Here is a 24,838-nt window from a genome sequence, read left to right on the forward strand (position 1 = left end):
TTTTTTTCACTATATTATCTTTGGACCCTTTCTGGAAATAAATGGCGCCCAATGCGGGTCCGTGGTATGTTTTACTTAATATATAATTCAAATAATTTTTCTTCGTGATCCTCTGGGGTTCTGTGGACTCATTTATGTTTATTTTTTATGAGGCTTATGTAATGCTTAGTTTGAATTGGCGCCCAATGTGAGGTCCACAGTTTTTTCTCAGGGCATCAATATTCAAATTATTTTTTATTTCTTTGTATAATTTTGAACTCATATATTTACATTTTTAGTCTTGGAAAAAAGTATCCCAAGATTTCTTTAACATTAATTTTAAAGTGGCGCCCAATATGAGGCCGACATAAATTATAATTTTTCTTTTAAATAATGAAATCCAACGCTGTTAAGACATCCTGAACCTATTACAAAAATTCCCACCATTGTGCCACTACCGCAAGCATTACATCTTGCACCCACAATGACACGTGGCGGGTATGAAACGGACAAATCTTTAACTGCTTTGCAAGTTAACCACTTACTTGCTACAACAACCAGGCGTATAACCGTTCAACTTCATTTGAACAACATTAGGGCAAACAAAAACCACCCAGTTATGCCAGGCGTTTCAGATTAGCTTAAAATAATCGAAGGACATGGCATACACAACAACAACAACGACATGAAAAGTAAATGCTCCAATAAATCGTCAAGGCAAAAAATTGGCTGAGAACGACGCTCGCCGCCCAGAGTTTTTTGAATATTTTTGAATGGTATCGTAGCATAAGCTTGTTAAACAATTAGGAAACAGTTTTCGTTTTTAATATTTTCCCATGAATACTGGAGTGATATGCTAGAGAGTTGTTGCAACAACAACACCAACAAATTTCTATAATTCATTTGATTTTTCATTTCTTCCTTTTTTTCTGATTGTAACTCGTTTCAGGTTCCATAATGGGTTCAGCTAGCGAAGATGAAGACGATGATGATGATCCGCCACATTTACGCGGACCCCCTCTGGGTTTGGGTATGCTGGGACCAAATGGCCCAGACTCAGCAGGTGGACCATTGGGAGCATCAGATATTTCAGTACAAAGCATGAGCACCGACAGCAAAAATACCCATGACGATTCGGATCAGGTAAGTCTACACTAAAAAAATAGGCAAAATGCCGCCAACAACAACAGCAATAAATTTAACTGCAATGAAATACAAAACCTAATGAACCAAAAAAACGGACATCCAATAAAAATCAGAGAACTGCAGAAAACATTGATCATCTTCCAAAACCTTCAAATGATTAATGATGTTTGCCAAACAATTACCAAACAAATTTGATTTTTATTTATCATCACTTTTTGGTGTTGTTATGTGCGGAACACAACACATAAGTGCCAAATGGACACTTGAAGAGAATCTAAAAAGTTTCGATTCTTTATTTCGTTATAGGGTTCCTTAGATGGCGATCCTGATGCGAGAGGTGATTCCCAGGCTGAAAACAAAAGTCCTGACGATGCCAACGGTTCAAAGCGAAGAGGTCCGCGCACAACGATCAAAGCCAAACAATTGGAAGTACTGAAAACTGCATTTAACCAAACACCGAAACCGACACGCCACATCAGAGAACAGCTGGCCAAAGAAACGGGTCTGCCGATGCGAGTGATACAGGTGAGTGTTTGCGATAGCGTTCGTCCACATGTGTGTGTGCGTGTGAACAATTATTGATTAATTGTTAATAAATATGTAATTGACATTTGATAGCAGTAAAAAAACATGAAGGTTAATATTTAGAAAATATTAAGAACATAGAATAACTTTGAGGAAAGGACAATGATAGTTTTTAGAGCCTTGAGAAATATATTTTGATACAATATACGAATTTGAGGTGGTTCAGTCCTTGGTGTTTAGATTCTGTTGAAAAATAAGGTTTAAAGTTATAACATTCCGAACTTTTTATATCCCACACCAAGAGGTACAAGTTCAAAATAACAATATTTGGTCGGGATGTTTCTAATCATCTGAAAAAAACGAAGTACCTAATTAAAGTCACTCAGGTTAACAAATAACCACCAAGATCTTGGAATACCAAATGACACCCAAATTGGTTGCAAACTAGGTTTGGATCGGAACCTCAACATGGAAACGATGTCAAAATATGGATCTATATTGACGAATATGCACTAAGAACCCGAAATGCCAAATAACAGTCACGTCGGTCAGAAATCTATCTAGGGCCCTATAAAATACACAGAACGAAACAGGATCTTTGTATGTGAGCTATACCAAAACGTGGACGTGTATTGAAAATCTTTTGACGAAAAAGTATTTTACCTATGATAAACCCGACTTCGGTCGGAAAATTCGCCTGAGATCATCAAAATACCAATTAAGGAGTCGGAATTTTCATATGGGTAGGGAGATTTCATTTTTGGCAGGAATATTTATCACCCAATTAAAACTCCAATAATGTCAACCTAAATCGACATACAATTTTTTGCACATAAAGAATTTTGTAATGTTACATTCGAAGTTCCACCTTATGGAAGAGGATATAAAAATGGCGCCCAACGTAAGGCACATTTTTGTAAGATCTTCATTTCCGCCATGATTGTTTTAATAACGTCGTATGCTGATCCAGTTTTTTAATTGCTTTTATAAAAATTTTGTAATTTTAATATTCAAAAATGGCGCCCAACGTGGTGCGATACATAATTCTGGGAGACTTTTGAAATTAAATTTACAAATTGAATTTCTATTGGTTCGAATGTTCTCAAATTTTGCGATTTCTATCATGAAATTTCGAGCCACACGGACGGAATGGGAAATTTTTACACCAATAAATTTCCCATTTCCTGATCCAAATATAAATAGCGCTCAGTTTAAGCCAGAAATATTGTTTCGTAAGATTTTATTGCTGCCTAGAAATGAAATGAGACCAACAATAGGTATTTTTTGCTTTGTTATCCATTTCATTACAAAATGGCGCCCAACGTGGCGGAGATTTTGAAAAAAATTACAAATTAAATTTTTATTGGCACGCTTGTTCATTCATTTACTCAAAGATCCCCTACCTCATCCTTACAAAAAAATGTTTAGCTTTGTTATTCACATTATTACAAAATGGCGCCCAACGTGTGGGAGATTTTGAAAAAAAAAACAAATTCAATTTTTATTGGCACGCTTGTTCTATTATCAAAAAATCATTCTTTTACCCAAAGATCCCCTACCTCATTCAAAATTTATCCATTTTTTATCCATTTTATTAAATAAATGGCGCCCAAAGTGGGGGAGATATTGAAAAAAGAGCAAACTCAATTTTTATTTGCACGCTTGTTTTTCTAGTATCCTTACCGAAAAATTACTGGCCGTATGGCAACATTGTTGCGGACTTAGTCCTCCTGACTGTATGCCGCAATAATTGCTACATTTACTAAAATAACATTAAATTGTTGTACACAAAATACAAAAACAACAACAAAAAAACATTTATCTAATTGTCGAAGAAAATTTTTCTACTGAGGACCACGACTTACTTTTTTCCCGGTTGGAAATTAGCCGACTAAAGCTACTACTAAAGATAATATCATGCAACGTTTTGCTGTTGTTGTTATTTTAACTGAAGATCACCTGCCATAAAACATTTTTTATTCCTTCAGTGGTCAGTCACTCAGCCAGCCAGTCAGTCATACCGAAAAGATAATAATTTCAAACTTATATAAATGCGGATTTTAAAGGAAACCATGGAAAATAAAAAACCCGTTTGATGAAGATGATCATCGTCATCATCTGGAACGGCAGTTTACTACTACTGCCACCAAATAACTTGACGACTGATGAAATCTGCAGATATTGATGTAATTTTTTTTTCTTACTTTAAAATGAAAGGAAAGAAAAATAAAACAAAACCAAAATGGCAGGCAGTTAGTCAGTCAATTGGCCATGTTCAATTTTTTTGGAATAAATCTAATAATTTTTGTTGTTTTTCTTTTTCATGAGATCACTGTAATTGGATCATTGGCATCATGTTCTTGATTGTGGCGACGTCGACGTTGTATTGCTTTATATTGCTTCGTTCGGTCATAACAATCTCCTCCATTGTATTTTTTTCTGTTTTGGTTGGATCTTTGTGGTTTATGTTTTCTTTTTTTTTTGCAACAATTTTGTAGCATGTAATTGTGAAGGGGCAAGAGAAGGGCGATTTGGTTAAACACGAATACAACTACTACAATTTCGGTAAACACTTTATAATTTTGCAGACGTACAAGTGAATGTCGGAACGTGACAATGGACCATAAACATGTAAAAACCATGAAATGAAATGTTGTTGTTTTTTTTTTTTTTTGTTATATTTTTGCTGCCGTTGTTGTCTTTGGAGGTTTTGATTCATCGTTGTTCGATTTTGTTGTGGTTTGCTGGCCATAAAATCTTTGTCTTTTTTTCAAACAATAAAATTCAAATTGAATTTTTTCGCGTTGTGGGGAATTGGAAGGTACTGAATGAATTTAAAAAAATCTACTCAACAATGGAAAAAATAAAAAATCGACAGCTTGAATTAATTCACGACTTAGAGTTTCATTAAAAAAATATATATATTTTTTTTTTAATTTAAAATTTCAAAGAAACAAAATTATATAAATTCACGTTTTCTAAATTCCTTTGAATATTGGCGTTGATAACTACATATATGGCGTCCAACACTTGTTTCAGTAAATGGCGGCCAACATTTGTTTCAGTAAATGACGCCAACATTTGTTTCAGTAAATGACGCCCAAATGATTTTTATCAATAAAAATATAAAGGAAAATTAGAATTTTAATTGAAAAACATTTTTTTAAAAAATACAAGCTTAGAATTATCTAAAAATCCAAACCTAAGATTTTTTTGTTTTTAAATCCTTGTCTATAATTTTTATTGGAAATGTATATTTTTTAAAAATTGCATTAACAATATTTTAAAAAATCCAAGCCTAGAATTTTTAATTACATTTTTTTTCATTTTGGTGCAACATTTTTATCAAAATCTGAACCGATTTTTAGGTTCATCATCATTCTAGACTTAATTTAGTACGTCATGCCAAATTTCCTGAAAATCGAAAGATATGTAGGGGGTATGGTATACCATTTACATTAAATCGGACGAAAATATATATGGGAGCTATATCTAAATCTGACCCGATTTTCTCGAAACTTAATACACATCATTCTAGGCTTGATTCAATACGACGTGCCAAAATATATATAGGGATTTAGTGCAGCATTTACATAAAATCGGACGAAAATATATATGGGAGCTATATCTATATCTGAACCGATTTTTACGAAACTCAGCACACATCATTCTGGACCTAATTCAGTACCCTATGCAAAATTTCGTACAAATCAAAGGATATATAGGGGCTTTGGTGCATCATTTACATAAAATCAGACAAAAAGGGAGCTATATCGATATCTGAACCTATTTCCACGAAATTTGGCACACATCATTCTGGACCTAATTCAGTACGCTCTGCCAAATTTCGTGCAAATCGAAATATATATATAGGGATTTTGGTGCCTATATCGGACGAAAATATATATGGGAGCTATATCTAAATCTGAAGCGATTTTCACCAATTTCGATAGGATTCGTCCTTAGGCCAAATAAGTGACTTGTGCCAAATTTCATCCAAATCGGATCATAAATGCGGCCTGTATTTGTTTACAATTTAACATCTACAAACGGACGGACGGACGGACATGCATAAATCGACTCAGAAAGTGATTCTATGCATACTCTCAAAAGGAACCATGTGTCTATCTTGATTCCTTTTGCCTGTTACAAACATAAGCACAAAGACATAATACCCTGTGCCACAGTGTACAGGCAAGCATTAAATTTTCCATTAAACAAATTATTTTTAAAAATCTACGAATAAATTGTTTCCTCCCTTTTAGGAATAAATTATTTTAAATGATTCTCCATATTTTTATTTTTAAATAAATTCCTTCAGTCTTTAACTTGAAGCTTGCTCACACGCATAAATAGCCTAACAGACTGACAATAATCAAATTTTATTGACGTCCACACGCTTACAATGGGAAACTACAAAACGCTGACACCTTCAATAAAGCGTGACAGATTCGCGAGCGAACATGTGTGTTGTTGTGTGTTTGCGAGGCCCTAAAGAGATTTTGCAACAGTGGCTGAATGACTGGAAAGACAAATAAAAGCCTTTGGCAAATTTTGACACCCATACAATGAATGGATGGTTACACAACAACAACAATAATAATGATTGCCTAGGAAGTATGTACATATATATTTATGTACATGTCTATATATAATCTGTGTGTTCTTTAAATGCCTGCAATTTATGTACTGCAATAATGAGCTGAAATTATTCTGAGAAAATGAAAATATTTAAAAATTACTCCTCAATTTAATGAAAAGAAGAACAAAAGGTTGTAAATGGCCTATATATAGCCATGATGTGCAGATGATTGATAATAAAAAAATTAAGTTTAAGATCAGTAGTTTAAAAATAAAGTCTCATAAAATGTTCGTTAAAACTTCTGGAGACAATAACATTGACTGTGACCCCACATTTTTCTTAATTAAGAAAATTGACAAAGCAACATCCTCAGGTGGGCGTTTCCGCAAGTTATAAGATTTTGTTTTCTTCTCTAAACAACAAAAATCTTATTTTGAAAACATCAGATTTGTTTTCAAAAATTAGCCACATAACCAAACCATAACCTAGAGGATGTTGTGGGTTGGCTGACTGGCTGTTGTCTTCAGTTTGAAAAAATCATTAAAAACTAAGTTAAATAACTTCCGTTTGAAAACGAAAGCAAGTCAGACAGACAGACGGACCAACCTACCGACCGACCGCCACAAGTTAACGTCCCTGGCAATGGCAAATCATTGAAGCATTTCGAAAATCTATAAAATAAATGCAGGCAGAAGAAAAAGAAAATAAACCAAAAGTCTACCTTGCACCGAAAGTCATAAATAGTTCGATACTCTTGTTTCTTCTTCTGCATACATGTTAGTGGTGCTGGCATGCCATGAATATTTATGATTGACGACGACCAAGAAGAAGAAATGTAGAAAAAATATTATCTTCTTGGTTTTGGGATAGTTAAAAGATTTATGCCTTTTTTATGCTGATAAATGGCGAGGCATAACAGCAGAAAAAAACAACAACAAAAATTAAATCTTATTTTTTTCGAGCCATTTGGCCTTGTCTTAGTTTTTAGCAAAAAAAAATGTTAAATGTTAAACTCCATTCATTGTAACTGCAATTGACAACTTGGGTAACATTTGTCAGTTACGCTTGACCACAAATCAGTTCGATATTATACAATTTGTCGTTTGTCAATGGAAATTGGAAATCGATATATAACGGGGTGGAGGGAAAATGTAGATTACAGCTTTATTCAAATTATTAAAATTGAGTTAAAAAAAGAAATTGCGGAAATAATATTGGGTTGCCATTTCCTTTCGTTTTGACATGGGGCACCCACATATCGAGCTTCAAGGTTAAGCCATTGCCTTCCAAATGGCCATAAATAGTCGAATTCGGCAAATTTTATCTCACATCGATATCTCGTGTGGTTATTAATTTCTTTCTGCAACCTATGCTAAATTTAATTTCAATCGGGAAGATTTGCGTGCAATGCGACAAATTTATGGAAATCAATTTATAGCAAACTTGGTACACGTTACTCAGTATGCCGCACTGTTAAAAATATGATCTCAAGCAGACACCCGTTCGAAATATATATGGTAAGTTGTGCAAAATTTCATGTCAATCGGATAAACATTAGGAGTTTGGTGCACCATTTACCTAAAATCGGAGGAAAATATATAAGTGGGACCTATATCTAAATCTGAACCGCCATGCCAAATTTCGTGGAAAATGATATATAGGGATTTCGGTGCACTATTTACATAACATTGGACAAAAAATATATGGGAGCTATATCTAAATCTGACCCAATTTTCTCGAAACTTAACACACATCATTCTGGACTTAATTCAGTACGTTATGCTAAATTTCGTGCAAATCGAAAGATATATAGGGACTTTTGTGCACCAATTACATAAAATCGGACGAAAATATATATAGGGGATATATATAAATCGAACCGATTTTCACCAATTTCAATAGTGTTCGTCATTTGGCCAAATAAGTGACTTGTGCCAAATTTCATCCAAATCGGATCATAAATGCCACCTGTACTTTGTTTACAATTTAACACATACAGACGGATAGACGGACGGACGGCCATGCATACATCGACTCAGAAAGTGCATATTCTCAAAAGGAACTATGTGTCTATCTCGTTTCCGTTTGTAACACCCTGTACCACATTCTGGTGAAGGTTATAAAAATCGCAGGTTTAAAAATAAAAAAAATCTGCAATAAATAATTTATAAATATCAACTCTTATATATTTGTTTTAAAAATATATATATAAAGTCCCCGAATTAATTTATGTTGAAAAAAATTTAAGATTTGTTAGAAAAATAAAAAAAAACAAAATTGTTGATAAATTATTTTTTGTTAAAACCACAATTTGCTATTGGTTAAAAATATAGTTTTTTTTTTTAAACTTAGATAGATAGCTATCTGTTAAAAAAATTAAGAAGTTCCCAACTAACATGTTAGCAGAAAATATATTTGAAAAATCCAAGCTCAAACATTATATTTTTTATATTCATGAAAATATCCAAGAAGCTCTGAATCCTCCTCAAAACATTCTCTGTTAATATCTCCATCCCGATGCCCACACACTGCACTTGAAAAAATAAGTTTATGTATTTCCTTCAAAAAAAAAAACCCCTTAAACTTTACTCCACGAATGCGGTTAAAGCCGACGGTTTTGATACCAAAACAAAAAAATAAAATCCCAACCGTAAACCATTAACCGTCAATATCAGACACATCATCGTTGGCTACATACATATTCATACATTTTTGTGCCAGCCGTCATCCCAAGCTAAGCCATGCCGAACCAAACCAAAAATCTACCAACAAAATAGTTAAGGCTAACCACAAAATGCCAAACCATTGCCAATCTATAGCAGCAGCGATGACGACGAAAACACTTCAGCAACATGAAAATGTTCAAAACCCGAAGATGAGAAAAAAATTAAGCGGATTTGAGTTGAGTTTATGTTTTGCCAGCGGTTTTACGTTGCTGTTGATGATGGCTATACATACATTCGATGACGGCAAGATTTTGAATGGTTTAAATGTTGTTGATTTTTCAAAATCTAAAGATTTGAAGGAACGGAAATTTTCAATTGGATACAATGTTTCAAGAAAATTCCGATTTATAAACATATTACAGACTTAGGAGGCTATGTTGGCCAAATGACGAGGAAATACATTTTAAACTTATTTTGGTACAATAAATATATACTCAGTATTCCAGGCAGGGTATCTGCATTCCTATTGTTATATTGAATGAAATATTCAATACAATTTCGGTCGCTCCTGAAGCATCAGAACTATGGGAAACTTTTCTTACTGACATCGACACCTAATAATCTCCGATGTTTATTTACCATTATGCAACATTGAGAAATATATTTCACTTTCCCGATAATTTATCACCTTCATCAAGTAACAATGCTCACCCACATTTAATCATACAAATTAGGAAAAATATGCATGAATTTAGTTCGCCAGTGAACCATTATTATGGAACGCATTGCCTTTCACAAACATAACTAATAATCCCAAATATATAAAAAAAAGGAGTGGTAAAGACGATAAATGGCGGCATTTCTTTTTGAACCGACCTGATGACAACAAATACAACAACAACAATAATGACGAATTGAGTTTTTGTTTTGCCATTTGATACACTTGTATGGAAGCAGTGACATTTGAAACACTTCCAGACAGAAGCGGCGACCACAAAATACACCAACAACATTAGTTGCTGCTCACACACGTGTATGCACATAACATACATACATGATTGACATCATACTCAACACCTTATTTAAGTGTAATCTGTCTCAACCAAAAAAAATATATATTCCCTACACTTTCAAACAAATGAGGGATGGGGCAATTGCAGAGGCACTTCTAAGACAACACACCGCATAAGAACCCCCCCAAAACACAATAACCCACCAAAAAAGGGGGCAGCGATGTCGTGAAGGAAAAATCGAAAAAGTATTAACAGAGACATCAAGCGGATAATGACAGATTGTTGACACTTTTAACATGCTTATGATGTTGTTCAATGCCTATGACACAGCGGACCACAGCATGGGACGGACACAACATAATCCTCTCTGTCTGTCACTTAAGATTCAAGTGTGTGTTCTCTTGAACCTCAGATGTTGCCATTTATTTTTTTCGGATGTGTTGGAACGATCAGCAACATTTTATAAATAAACCTCATTGATGTCATCATCTGGGATTCTTTTTTGGGAGAAGACTTAAACTGTCTCTTCTTGAAACAGCAGAAAATCCTTTATATTATGCCCCTCTTTAAAGGGCTAAATGTCAGCTTCATATCAAATGCAGTGTAAAGAGACTAAGAATGCAGTTGTTGTTTTTGTCATGATGGCAAGTGTTAAAATGCATTTTGTGAATTTTTTTCAAAAAATATTTTGGCGAAGATAATTCCGTTTTAAGATGAAGTAACACCTGCGTTTTTATGGTGGGATTTAAGGAAGTTTACTAAAAGTTGTCACCAAAAGGCCAATGACTTAAGTGACATTTGTATAAGAAAAATCAGGAATTCAAAAATAACAAAATTTAAAAGACATTGAGACTTGTTGTAAAAGTGGAATCAATTTGTCAAAAATAGTATACAGGAATTTTTGAAAAAAAAAAAAATGTTAAGATTAATTGACCTCAATGTGTCGTCTAATTACTCTTTACGAGCTGGTTTGTCCCGGGCTGTGGAAAATTAAATAAAAATTCAAAGTAGCCAACAGAAGTAGACCTAATAAAACAATCGACCCCGTTCAGAATTCTTACTTCCAACTCCAAAAGGAATCAAGTTTTAGCAAAAAAAAAATGTCCATCGCTTACTGTACCAACTTCTATTTCACACTCTCCCTTTTTAGATATCAGATAATGTTCAGAACTTTCTGAATAAAATCGCTGAAAATTTCCCATTTCGTATATATGCTATTAATGGACTAATTAATATTTTGAAAATTGAATAATATATCACCCTGTCTTTATCCAAGACTAATATATTACCCTGTATCCCTCTGTGTTGCAAAAACCGAAGTCCGAAATTTTAACGACATGAAAATGATCTCAATCACAAATATCTTTAACATTATTCTCACCCAACATCATATCCAGATTTCGACTTTTGTACTTTGTTTTGTACCGATTTCGGAATATTTTCAGCTTTTTTGAAATCGATCAAACACCCTGTCAGGAATTTTACATCTCTTTTATAGTACCTAAAAATAAAACTCACATTACATTCAGGCATTTCTGAGGGCACTCAAATATTCAGATTTAAAAATAGATTACAATATTTAACCAACATCATACCAAGAATTTGCCTGTATGCTGTGTTCAGACATTTCTGGCGTATCTAAATTTACATAAAATTTATCGGTCCACAAATCAAAAATCCTATAAAAAGTAGTTGAAACTTAAACCGAACCTTATAGCATAATTCAGACATTTAATTTCCAGTGTTTAGACTATTGGCAGACATTTCTAAACAAAATCGAAAACCATCATCTTAAATATCCAGTCCATAAATTGTGTATAATTTTTCATAAAAAATAATCCGAACATTTAACCAAGCATGAGACCATTCGAAACTCTAAGCAAGCTCAGAGTATTCGCAGACATTTCTGACCAAAATATCGAGAAACATCAACTTTAATATCTTGTCCATAAATTGTATATAATTTAAATCTAACCTCATACATAGAATCCGACTTGTTTGCTACGTTCAGAGCTTTTCAGGCATATATATTGTTCGAAAAATTACACATAGATATTCGGTCCAACACTCGAATCGTTACAAATTAAATCTAACTTCGTACCCAAACTCTGACTTCGCATTCCTGAAAACCGTAGCTCAGAGATTCTCTGACATTTCTGAACAAAATGGATTCGAACCAAAGATCGGGCTAGTAAGATGTGTTAATAGATTATCAGTCGTAACTAAAGTCAAAACTGTTCACGTAGATATTCGGTCTTAAAATCGATTCGTTGGAAAATAAATCTTACCTTGTAGCTAAACTCTGAATTCTATATATTCCTTGATAACTAGAGTTCAGAGTATTTGAAGACTTTGCTGAGTAATATCGAAATTGAATCAACTTGAATATGTAGTCCATAAATTGTATATCAGGTTTAATAATAAACGAACTTTAAATAGTAGAAACGACCCTTTAAGCTGTGTTCAGAACATTTCTAACGTTCGACATCCGGTCTAAATAAGTCGAAAAAATCTCTTAAATTTACAGTCCAAAAATTGTATATAATTTTGTCCTAAGAAATTTGAGCTTTTCAAACATATCTTAAGTTCTAAATTTGTCACTCAATATTCCATCTAATAATTTAATTATATATTATTTAAAAATGTGATCGAAAAATAAACCTAACTTCGTATCCAGATCCTGACTTTCACATTGCTTCCAATTTCAGATATTTTTTGGAGGCTTTTATGAAAAATATCGCAAAAATCAACATACAATACGTACATAAATCGTAAAAACCATTTGAGAAAAAAAGATCCTTAGAAACAGAATTCAGAATATTTCTACACATTTTGAAGAACAATCGATGTCTTATAGTATCAAGGAGAACTCTTATCTAAATTTACAACCATACTCATCATTCTTTCATTTTTCTTACATTAACATATTTAAGGGTTTGATTTTGATTTGTTTCAAATATTTGGAATCGGCGTGAAGAGTATTTTGTGATTCGTCTTAGACCCAAATATCACTCGGCTTTGTAAAAATGCTGGACTTTTACGGACATTCGAACCTATCTAAATACAAATGTATACGATGCAATGATGTAGTGACAGGTGCGGGGGTCATGTGCCATTCTGAATATCTTCGTAAGATTTTATATCGACACAAAATATTTTCAGGACGGGAAGTATGTTAGGAAGCCTATTAGATCAATTTTCAGTATTACCCCATACACCGTAAAGAGTAGAAAATATAATTTGGTGAGTGTGTGTTATCCGATAGAACCTTCTTCCGAAAAATATCCTTTGAAGATCCTTCCTCTATAAAATATCCGACCTTAGAACCTTCTTCCGAAAAATCTCCGTTGGAGACCCTTCCTCTATGAAGTATCACACGGTTAATATTTCAACCCAAGTTATTGTATTTGTATTAATATTTCATTTCAGTTTCCCCTTTTGACCCCTCATCACTAGGGCATCATACGAACATTAACCGTTATTTATTACAAAAAAAAATTATATCTTCTGTTTAACAATCGAAAACTTTGGCACTATCAATGTCATTGTCATCACCAACAATACCGGCGGCAAAATTTCCTCCACATCACATACAACAATTTCTACAAAAAAATTGTTTTTGGTAATTCAATCCCAAGCCTAAAATCTGTTTGGCGACATGTAAGCTGGGTTCATATGCCGTCTAATCTTAAGCTTAAGATCAAAGACAAGAAATTACTAGACGATGTAGGTTGAGGTTGTGAACAGATTATTTAGCTCCTCAGAAAAATAAATAAAAAAAACAATGAATGAAATTAAAAAAAAAAACTTTTACTACGCCCGCCAAAAAAAGTCAATGAGTGCCCCTATGTTTAATCCCAGATAATATTACAAAGCTATTGTGTAGAATAAAAAAAATAATAATAACAATAAAAAAATTGGCGACATCTTAAGAGGTCTTAGCGCAAAAAAAAACCACTAAGCCATGCGCAGGCGCACAAAATATCAAAATTTATGAGTTTTTAATAGAAGTGTTTTTTTCTGCTTAGCTGACTTTTGCATATTCTGCTGCCATTTATGGCTTTGGCTTGTATGCGGGCTCAGCAAACATATGTTTTGCCGGAGATTATATACAGAGATTTTTAGCTGATTTTTTAAATGTCGTTTGTTGTTAATGACAACAACAACAGGAACGACAAACCGAAAAAAAAACGAAAAGGGAAACCTTCGTTGCGGATGGCGCCAAGCTGGGCTTTTGACAATCTTAACTCAACAGATGACAAAAAATCATACTGAGTGCCATAAATGGAGCAACGCGTAAAGCAACATTAATAACAAGTTGTCCATACATGAGTGCTGTTGTTTTTGGTTTTTATGTTAATTCAGCCAAAATTTCATTAGAAATGCGCAGAGGAAATTAGTTATGCTCGATATGACCACAACCAAAACTTATGACAATTCATCCGTTCCAAATGTGTGTGGACAGGTTTTTGAAGACTGATTTTGAGATGAAGATAAATTAAAATAAGTAATGGATCTGTGTATCGGAAACACTAGGGCATAATATTTGTTTGGAGTTTGGGTTTTGATTTTCGGTTTGTAATTTTTGTTTCGAATAAATTCGAGTGAAAATTTATAAAACTTTAAATTCATTCAAAAATTACGAAAATACGACCAGAACCTTCAGCATATTATTTTTTCTGCTAGTAATATAGCATGACTTTTTATTAAGGAAATTGAAAAAAAAAAAAAACTATCTGAAATTGGAGTAAAAAAGCAGAACCGCGTTTTTTTTTTGTTTTAAAAAAAACTAATTAACTTTAAACGAAAATAGAAAAAATGAGCCAACAACATGAACGGCAGCATAAAACAGAGGCGGCAAATCTAATCCCAATAAAAAGAAAAGAGTTAAGAAGCTCATGTAAGGTGGAAGCAGAGCATAGATAAATAAGAAACGAAAAAAAACGCCACATTGCATTGCACTGGGGGGAGTATGGTTTGGCTGGATAATGAGTTTGCGGTTTACCTGTGATCTGTAATATTTTATTTTGCTCCCTTGCTTCAGAATGACTTGCCGCTTGAGGCAAAGATGACTTTGTTTTCTCTAATTTTCAAAATAAGAGAATTTCAAAAAAAAAAGATGAATGTATTGTTCCAAACAATTACTTTTATACATAGAGCGGGATATAAAGTCACGCCTTTTGAAAATGAGAATAATATTGACTTCTATTTTGAGTGACTCGGGAGCACATAGGAATGGGGTAGGAGGTAGATAAAAACATGAATAAAGTCATGTTTTTGTGATGTGGCATCCGTCGTTGTTGGTCATCATGATCAAAGTGTAAAAATAAATTAGGCGCCGAAACAAATGTCAGTAGCACTCTACTAGTTACGAAGAGGGAAGTGAGAAGAATAAGGAATACCTTTGCTGATAGTTTTGGTAGTTACTGATGATATTTTAAATATCAACAATGCTGGAATAAGTGTTCATTGATGAGTTGTTGAAATTTCTTTTCATTATCAGTGTTTTCTTTTGTTTTTGTGGTGGTGGTGCTGCTGCTGTTGTGCGGTTAGAAAAAGATGCCAACTAATCATCTGGCGCTTAGTTTGAAAACTATCTTTTAGTTTTGATAATGCCCTATCATTGTTCGGCAATTTTGTGGTTTTCAGTGTTTTTTATTTTCTTAAATATTAAGACAAATGAAATGGGGTGTAATTAACCTTCTTTGAAAATAATGCTGAGTATTTATTACCATATAATGAGTTAAATATTTATGTTGGATTTTTTGGAAGCAAAATTTTATTATATTTTTAAGGGCTACTGGAAGGAAATTGGGGCAAGAAATTTGGAACTTTTTAATAGAAGCTTAAAATGAAAAAAACCAGTTTTAGGCAAATTTAATTTTAAAAAATCTATAAAGAAAGGACAATGTAAACATTATATTTAAAAAATTATAATTCCATTCCAAAATTATTTTTAAACAATTCGAAAATTATCATGGTCTTTACCATATTTTTTTATAAAATAATATTTTCCAAATATTATTTATTAAATATTAAAAAGAAAATACCAATGCTTTACAAATTTTGCAAATGTTTTGAAATACATATGGACAAATATTAAAAAAAAAATTAAAAAAATATTTACACCTTTAAAAATATGTTTAAAATATTCATGTTAAAAAAAAATTAAAAATATATAAAAAATACGCCCTCAAAAAATTGTTCTAAAAGTCAGTGAGACTTCAAAAAATTTTCTAGTCTTAAAAACTCTTTAAAAATTTTAAATAACCCATCCTGTAAAAATTACTTAATTTTTTTTAACAAAATGTCAGCGACTTAAAAATATTTTAGAAACATATGGAACATAAAAATTTAATTTTAGCAATAGTAAGTCATTCGAAAAAATATTCAAACATTCTAAAAATGTCTACCACTTAAAATATTTAAAATATCACTGTCTTCAAAAAGTGTTTTGACTTCGCAAAAATATTTAAAAAAATCCTAGACTTTAAAAAATATATTTAAATATATTTTACTTCAAAATAAATATCCACCACCACCTAAACATATTTAAAAACCAGTGAGCCGAGCAGTATAGTCGGACGGGAGTGACTGTATCATACCCTACACAACTACAACGGATTTCTAACTTTCTACGGATTTTTATTCCATGCCTGGGCCAATATTTCATGATATTTACACCCTCTTGCCCGATTAGAGGTCAACAGCACCTCTTCCTTACACTGACATATTTTCCGAATATTACTACTATTCAGTACAGCCCTTCTATACTTGTCCAGATTTCCTTCACCGTGGTATGTGTTGTGATGTTCGGCTTTCAATTGTGGCCTATAGATCGACACGAAAAAACCACAAAAAAATAAGTTTTCGGTTCACTTCATCCCAATATTATTATCTGATCATCATCGAAAATTATAGGCGTTGTCCTTGACCATTCCTGGATCCTCATGGAAAATTTCAAAGCGATCAGCGCTATATTTTCACCCTTTTTTGTGGTAATGGGTTACTAAATAATATCTGAATACGTAAGCATGTGAAAATATTTATGTGTAACTCCCACATCCGAGTACATACGACAATCTATATTGGTTTAAAGGTCAACCACTCCTCTTGGATATACTATCAACTTCGCGAGTCTATGGCCTTCAGGGGTAAATATATATGCTATAGAATACACAATTTTTAATTTTTCACTCAAAATACAGGGTCCATTTGAACCGCTAAAAATTTTCAACGATCTTTATCAAAACAGGCATGCTTATTCTATGGCCCGATTGCCTTCTCCATGTAAAAATTCGCGATGTTTTGGGCCATAATTGCGGCCTCTGGAGCAACCATAAAATCAGACAAAAATTAAATATTTGATCTATTTCATCCTCTAAATGTTAACCGACCTTTACCCAAAAACATTGAGCAGAACCTATTGGTCCATAACTGTGGTCTGTATCGTGTTTACAAATTATAATGGACAGAAGGACGGACGGACACACATGTCTATATCGACTCAGGTAATCGAGATATGACAATCGGTATACTTAAAGGTGCGTCTAGGACCAATATTTCGCGGCATTACAAACTCTTGGGGCTGCACATATAATACCCTGACAACATAGTTATGTAGGGTATAAACATTACAGGCCCTTAAAAATATATTTGAAAAATATTCACGCCTTTAAAATATATTAAAAAAAATCCTAGCTCTTCAAACCTCAAGAAATATTTATACATTTAAAAAATCACATTTTTGAGCACTTTAAAAAAACTATTCTATAAAAAGCCACACTCCTTTGATTATCGTAAAAATATACTTTTAAAACCTGGGTCTTTTATATTTAAACATTAATGGCTCTGATAATAATGTGGCTTAAAAATACACGATTCAAGGAAAATTCAAGCCAAAAAATCTTTATTTTAATTATTCAAAGTTGTGGCCCTTTTTAATTAAATAATTGAACTTCAAAATTCCTTTCACAAACCAAAAAAAATGCAAACTCTGATAGTAAGACCGTGTTGCTTAAATATTCACGACTCAATAGTCTCACATTGCCAACGGCGCTTAAGATATTCCAATATTTCCCTCTATACCTAAGATTGTCCTTGAAAAGCTTTTAATGAAATAATTGACTCTATGTGATTTATTGACATCAAAACTGTCAAAATAGTACCGTTAGCTATACAAACCTCTACCCCAAAAACTAAAGATTTTTATTCACATATCCAAACCCTATGCACATCTGTCATAACAAAAGACGTTTCATCAACGCTCTGCAATTTTTGCAAAATCAAATTTCAAAGGAAACGTTTAAGCCCCTAAACGGACATCCTTTTCTTGTAGTTTCAACACACATCCAAATATCTTTAAATGTAGAACACAAATTTGACAGGAAATTATAGTTTAACTCTGCAGACCGATGATGTCTTTCTTTAATGGAAGGCGAAGGGGGTATTCCAAAGCAGTTATCTTAAATTATAGGTTTCAAAATTTCAAAACAAAACAAGAAAAAAAATCCTACAATAATTGTTGTGGCGCTGTTCTGCTTTGGTCATCAGTGTTAGAACTTTGCCCTAAGCCACTTGTCGGCACTTGTAGACCCCAACCAACATTTTTTGTTGTTGGTTATAATTAGGGTCATTTTGTTGTAGGCCACTTCTTGTGTCCAGACCGTTGAAGAAAAACCTTGGTGGTGGTGGCTTCAAATTATAGTAAATTATTTTAAACGACAACACACACCATGGTCTACCTTCGTTTTTTTCGAAAAGGGGGTCGGTATGGCTAACAAAGACGACCTACCTCTTTGCTCATCCTTTTTTACGCCTTTACCTTTTTGGTTTAAGGCAACCTATATGCGGCGGCTTGTTCCTTCTGGGGCGTTCTTTGTTGGATTTGTGGGACCTGATTGCTGGGCTCTATTATAACCTATAATTTACAGTTTATACGCATAACTGGCGGTTTTAGGTGCTCTTCAAAATCCGCCGAACCCGAAGGCCGAACACTAATGATGACAGCCACCAGCCACATCAGTCGACACATAACAATCAATTGTTAACTGAATGAATATCTTCCGTGGTCTGTAGATATGAATGAATGAAATGATATTCAGGGGTTTTTTGGTGTATGAATGGCTAAATCAAAATGTCACGTCGTAACATAAACTGTTCTTGAAACGTAAGATGACGAAGAAGAAGAAGAAAAATCAGAATCACTCACTGATTGTTGTTAAACGTTAACAACAAAATGAGCCAGTTCAGGTACCCGAACAATTTAGAAGCGGCAGCAGCAGCAGTCGCAGTAGTAATTGTTGTTGTTTTTGGTATTTATGAAAATTTGCCAATTTTGATTTAAGCCGTAACGAACAAGCGAAGTCATACTTCGTCGTCTATTGCACGGTGCAGAGTATTGATGGCAATAATCCATAAAAATCATAACACTGGCTATTTAGTTTTTTTTTTTTACTTTTTTTGCTTCGAATGGTTTTTTATGGTCAAAACATTTGTTGCCATAACCAATGCTGAACATCTTGACAGGCTACATGTAAAAGGCGGCTCTTAAACATTAAAACGACCTCAAATGTTTTGATGTTGTTGTTGTTGCAGACATGTTGCAGTTGCTGTGGTTAGAGTATGGCTGATGATGATGATGTTGGCGATTATCGATGAATGTTGGTTATTGCTAACCATTTGTTTGATCATTTTAACCGGAGCATTATTGTTACTGTTATTATTTTTTGTATTTTGTTGTTTTTGTAGTTGAGTGCCATTAGTTATAGGTGGATTTTGTTGGGGTTGAATAATGAGGCAAGGTGGACATTGGAAGGAAATTTGTTATAGGTTAGCAGGTGAAAAAATGCACAAAATGTGAAACGTATGATCTTTGAAAAACGAAGTTAAAAAAAAATCAAACTTAATTCGGAAAAAGTCGATGACACTAGTTCTATAGGGATCCAATAATCCGTCCAAATGTTGTACGCATTGAAAATTCACGATTCACGATTTGAATCAAGCTCATCAATAGATGGCGCTGACGACGGGTTAAAAAAATACACATATCAGCTAAATATTGACCAATCTTTATCAAAACAGGCTAAAGAATAAGCATTCTTTAGCTCGATCCCGTTCTCCATGTAAAATTTCACGATGTTCGAGCCATAATTGCGGCCTATGGAGCGACCAGAAAAATGGACAAAAATGAAGTATTTGGTCCATTTCATCCCCTAAATATTAACCTAACTTTACCAAAAACAATAAAGGTCTATGTTGTCACGGTATTATAACTTTGTGCAGCCAATAAGTTTGTAACGCCGCGAAATATTGGTCCTAGACCCACCTAGAAGTATACCGATCGTTATATCTCGACTACCTGAGTCGATCTAGACATGTGTCCGTCCGTCTGTCCATTATAGTTTGTAAACACGATACAGGCCACAGTTATGGACCAATCTTCACGAAATTTGCATGTAGGACAGGTTCTGGTCAATGAAGACCCCTATTGTTTTTAGTAAAGATCGGTTAGTATTTAGGGGATGAAATGGACGGTTTTTCTGGTCGCTCCAGAGGCCGCAATTATGGCTCAAACATCGCGAATTACATGGAGAAGGGGATCGGGCCAATGTATAAGCATGCCCGTTTTGATAAAGATCGGTCAATATTTAGCCGGTCAAATGGACCCTGACTTTTGTGTGAAAAAATACCAAATTTGTATTCTATAGCGTATAGATTTATCCCCTGAAGGACATAGACCTGAGAAATTGATAGCATATCCAAGAGGAGTGGTTGGCCTTTAAATTGGTACCAATTATATTGTCGTATGTACTCGGATGTGGGAGTTACACGTAAATATTTAAATATTTACAGGTGCTTACGAATTCAGATATTATTTAGTAGTGCGGATATTATTGGAGGCGGAAGTATAGCGCTGATCGCTTTGGAATGTTTCATGAGGTTCCAGTTATGGTCAAGGACAACGCCTTTGGTGATGATCAGATAATAATTTTAAGTTGAAGTAAACCGAAAAATTATTTTTTTTGTGATTTTTTCATGTCGATCTATAGGCCACAATTTAAAGCCGAACATCTCAACACAACCCACGGTGAAGGAATCTGGACAAGTAATTAGAAGGGCTCTATTGAATATTAGTAATATTTTTTGACCTCTAGTCGGTCAAGAGGATGCAAATATCGCGAAATATTGGCCAAGCTCAATACAGAGCAACAGAAAGTTATATTTTCGTGGAAGTTGTGTAGGATATCATATGGTCGGCCCATCTGACTATTTGAAAATTTTTTGAAGTGTGAATTTCCTAAAAGTAATTTTGAGATTTTTTAAGTTTTTTAGAGTATTTAATATTTTCAGACTGTATAAGAAGTGGAGTATTTATATATTCATATTTATATAGCTTTACCCTTATAGGATTTTTAAAGTTCTCCATTTTGTCATTGTCTATTTTATCCAATTTGTTTTTTTCGCCTCTTTTTTGTATTCATACAAATATTTCTTTTTTTTCTTTTTACTGGCTATTTTTATTTCATTTATAGTTATAAAACACACATACACACAAATATACATGAGCAAAAAAATCTAACACATAAGCATACTATTGCCAATAGCCATTGGCCATGTATAGATGCTGTCATTTTCTTTTTTATCCCTCCGTACATAGTAGAAATGTGATTTTCGTATATATTTGTTTCTATGCATGAATCCATTCCTGTGAGCATGCATAAATGTGTAGTGGTGTGTGTATGGGTATGTTTGTGAAAAAATGGCAATTTTTATTTAAATCTATAGTAGTGTTTTTTATTCTGGTCCCAACCATTCTATTTGTATACATGTTGTTGCTTGAATTCCGATATACGTTTTCCGAACGCTTCTAGCTAGAAATATTATTTTTCATTTTCTATGCAAAAAATATCTGGAATTGTGTGTGTGTGTCTACATGTATTTTCAAATGTTCGAATGAAAAACAAACAAATATGGGAATGGTTAAAATACAAGCAGGAATAGTCATTCAAAACACACACCATGATGATGATGGTGTCCTGCCATGTATTCAGCTATTCATTTGGTTGGTGGAAAAAAAACCGAATTCTGTTTTTAGTTTGAGTTAGTCAAGCATAGCTGGCATCTCACATTCATATTCTACATTTGTGTATATTTGTATTCGATGTATGCGATTTTTTCTGCGATACAGTGAACTGGAAATGTTCAAAATGAAGAGTTGTTTGTCTCATTCCAAATTAAAACCAAATTATGTTAGTGTGAGGTCCACGATCTACAATCCGTGTGTCTGTATTTAACGTTTCTTTCTTTTAATTTTTTTCTATTTTTGCAAATTTATTTGTTTTTGTTTTCTGTGTATTCATTCAGGTTGTTGTTTTTATATTTATTTATTTGTTTTTCTTTCTCTCATAAAGTTAATGTCAATGTTGTGGGTGAAAGATTGTTGTTGACTATAAAAACAAAAAAAATATATATTTTTATTTAAACACAAACACATACAGAGTTTTACAGAGGGAAAAATATATTTATTTGTTTTATTTTTTATTTTCATAGCTTCGTCCTTTGATTTGTTAGTCAGAGAGGAACATTTATATATATTCTTTATTAAAAAAATTAAATTCCGAGAAAAACTAAAAAGGGTTTAATTTTTTTTACACATTATATAATTACAAAAACTACAAATAATGCTCGGGCTCTTACGCCTTAGAAAATTTTAAAAAAATAATTTTTAAATCAGTGAGCGGAGCAGTATAGTCGGACGGGGCCGATCAGACGATACCCTACACAACAACCACAGAACTCTAACTTTCTGCGGATGCTTATTCCGAACCTGGGCAATATTTCGTGATATTTGCACCCTCTTGCCTGATTAGAGGTCAACATCGCCTCTTCCTTACACTGACATATTTTCCGAATATTACTAATATTCAGTTCAGCCCTTCTAATTACTTGTCCAGATTCCCTTAATCGCTGGTGGTGTTGTGATGTTCGGTTTATAATTCTGGACTATAGATCGACTCGAAAAAACACAACAAATTCAGTTTTCGGTCCACTTCATCCCGAATTGTTATCTGATCATCATCGAAAATTGTAGGCGTTGTCCTTGACCATAACTGGAACCTCATGGAACATTTCAAAGCGATCAGCGCTATATTTCCGCCCTCCAGTGTGGTAATAGGTTACTAAATAATATATTAATACGTAAGCACCTATAAATATTTACATGTAACTCCCACATCCGAGTACATACGACGATGTAATTGGTATCAATTTTAAGGCCAACCACTCCTCTTGGATATGCTAGCAACTTATCGGCTCTATGTCCTTCAGGAGTAAATATACACGCTATAGAATTCAAATTTTATCTTTTTTCACACAAAAGTCAGGGTCCATTTAACCGCTAAATATAGGCCAAACTTTATCAAAACAGGCATGCTTATTCTTTGGCCGATTTCCATCTCCATGTAAAAATTGGCTATGTTTGGGCCATAACCGAGCGACCAGAAAATCAGACAAAAATAATCTTTTTGGTCCATTTCATCCCCTAAATATTAATCGATATTTACCAAAAACAATAAGGGTCTTCATTGGACCGAACCCATCCTACATGCAAAATTTCGTGAAGATTGGTCCATAACTGTGGCCTGTGTCGTGTTTACAAATTATAATGGACAGACGGACACACATGTCAAGATCGACTCAGCTAGTCGAGACAGGACCAATATTTCGCGGCGTTACAAACTCTTGGGGCTGCACAATGCTATAATACCCTGATAACATAGTGGTGCAGGGTATAAAAACTATAAATAATGTTTGGGCTCTTACGCCTTAGAAAAATTAAAAAAAAAATATTTTTTAAAAAATCTACGCCTTGCAAGTATTGGTTAAAAAAATATATTTTTTAAAAAATCTACGCCTTAGAAATATTTAAAAAATAATTTTTAAAAAATCTACGCCACAGATTTTGTTAATCTATGCCCTAGAAAAACTGGGTAGAAAGTTAAAAGAATGTCCCCATGTCGAAAATTTTTTTAATCTGATTCTTAAAAATGGAAAAAAAATAATTTTTATATTTATTTATATTAGTCCTTAAAAACAATTCAAAAAATGTCTATCCTTCAAGAAATCTTATAATTTCTTATTTTTCCTTCTCTTTGCAGGTGTGGTTTCAAAATAAACGCTCAAAAGAACGCCGGATGAAACAAATCACCAGCATGGGCCGTCCCCCTTTCTTCGGTGGAGCGCGAAAAATGCGAGGCTTTCCTATGAATCTCTCACCCGGCATGGATGATGGTCCCGGTTTCCCCTACTTTGCAGCCGAGGGTAAATTCGAATTCGGCTATGGACCCCATTTCCACCCACACGATGGTCCTTTCTTCCCCGGTCACCCGGGTGGACCAATGCCTTTTAATGCACCCGGTAAGTACATGCTGTTCGACAGCCTATTCCCCCCGAGGCACATATATTAAACCAATTTAATGATAGCTATTGTACCTTTTGTAGGTGGACCAATGGATCATACGGGACCGATACCGATGGTAAATGAATTTGGTTTAACGCCTGAATCCAATTTCCTAAGTCAAGGAGGTGGTGGTGGTGGGCCACCAATGAATATACAATCGGCGGGGGGACCACAACCACCAACGGAACATTTGTTGGCGGCGCAACAGCAGCAGCAACAACAACAGTCACAACAGCAGCAACAACAATCTCAACAAGTTAATGGCCCGCGTTCAACATCACCGGAATTCATGTCGGCGGGGAATTTCAGTGAACCCTCAAATATGCAAAACGAAACGCTTGTTTGGTAATATTCAAAAGAGTTGGCAACGCGTTTGCTATTCTTAAAGACCCTGGCCGAATATCAACATCAGCAGGAAGATTAGGAGGAGCGCAAATCTTCCACGAGATGTATTCACAAGTCCAAT

At 33.9% G+C, this 24,838-nt stretch overlaps 1 protein-coding gene across 1 annotated transcript; it reads left to right on the forward strand.

Annotated features, from left to right (window-relative positions):
* Positions 1-930: 930 nt before the first annotated feature.
* LOC133322155 (LIM/homeobox protein Lhx1-like) lies at positions 931-24,786 on the forward strand. Its single transcript, XM_061531201.1, has 4 exons — positions 931-1,122; positions 1,432-1,650; positions 24,071-24,329; positions 24,414-24,786. Exons 1-4 carry the CDS (start codon positions 937-939, stop codon positions 24,719-24,721), a joined length of 972 nt encoding a protein of 323 aa, XP_061387185.1. The 5' UTR covers positions 931-936; the 3' UTR covers positions 24,722-24,786.
* Positions 24,787-24,838: the final 52 nt, after the last annotated feature.

This window comes from Musca vetustissima, unplaced genomic scaffold (genome assembly GCF_032173495.1).
Source record: "Musca vetustissima isolate MV318-11 ecotype Yass unplaced genomic scaffold, APGP_CSIRO_Mvet_v1 utg31286, whole genome shotgun sequence".
Taxonomy (NCBI): Eukaryota; Metazoa; Arthropoda; class Insecta; order Diptera; family Muscidae; genus Musca; species Musca vetustissima.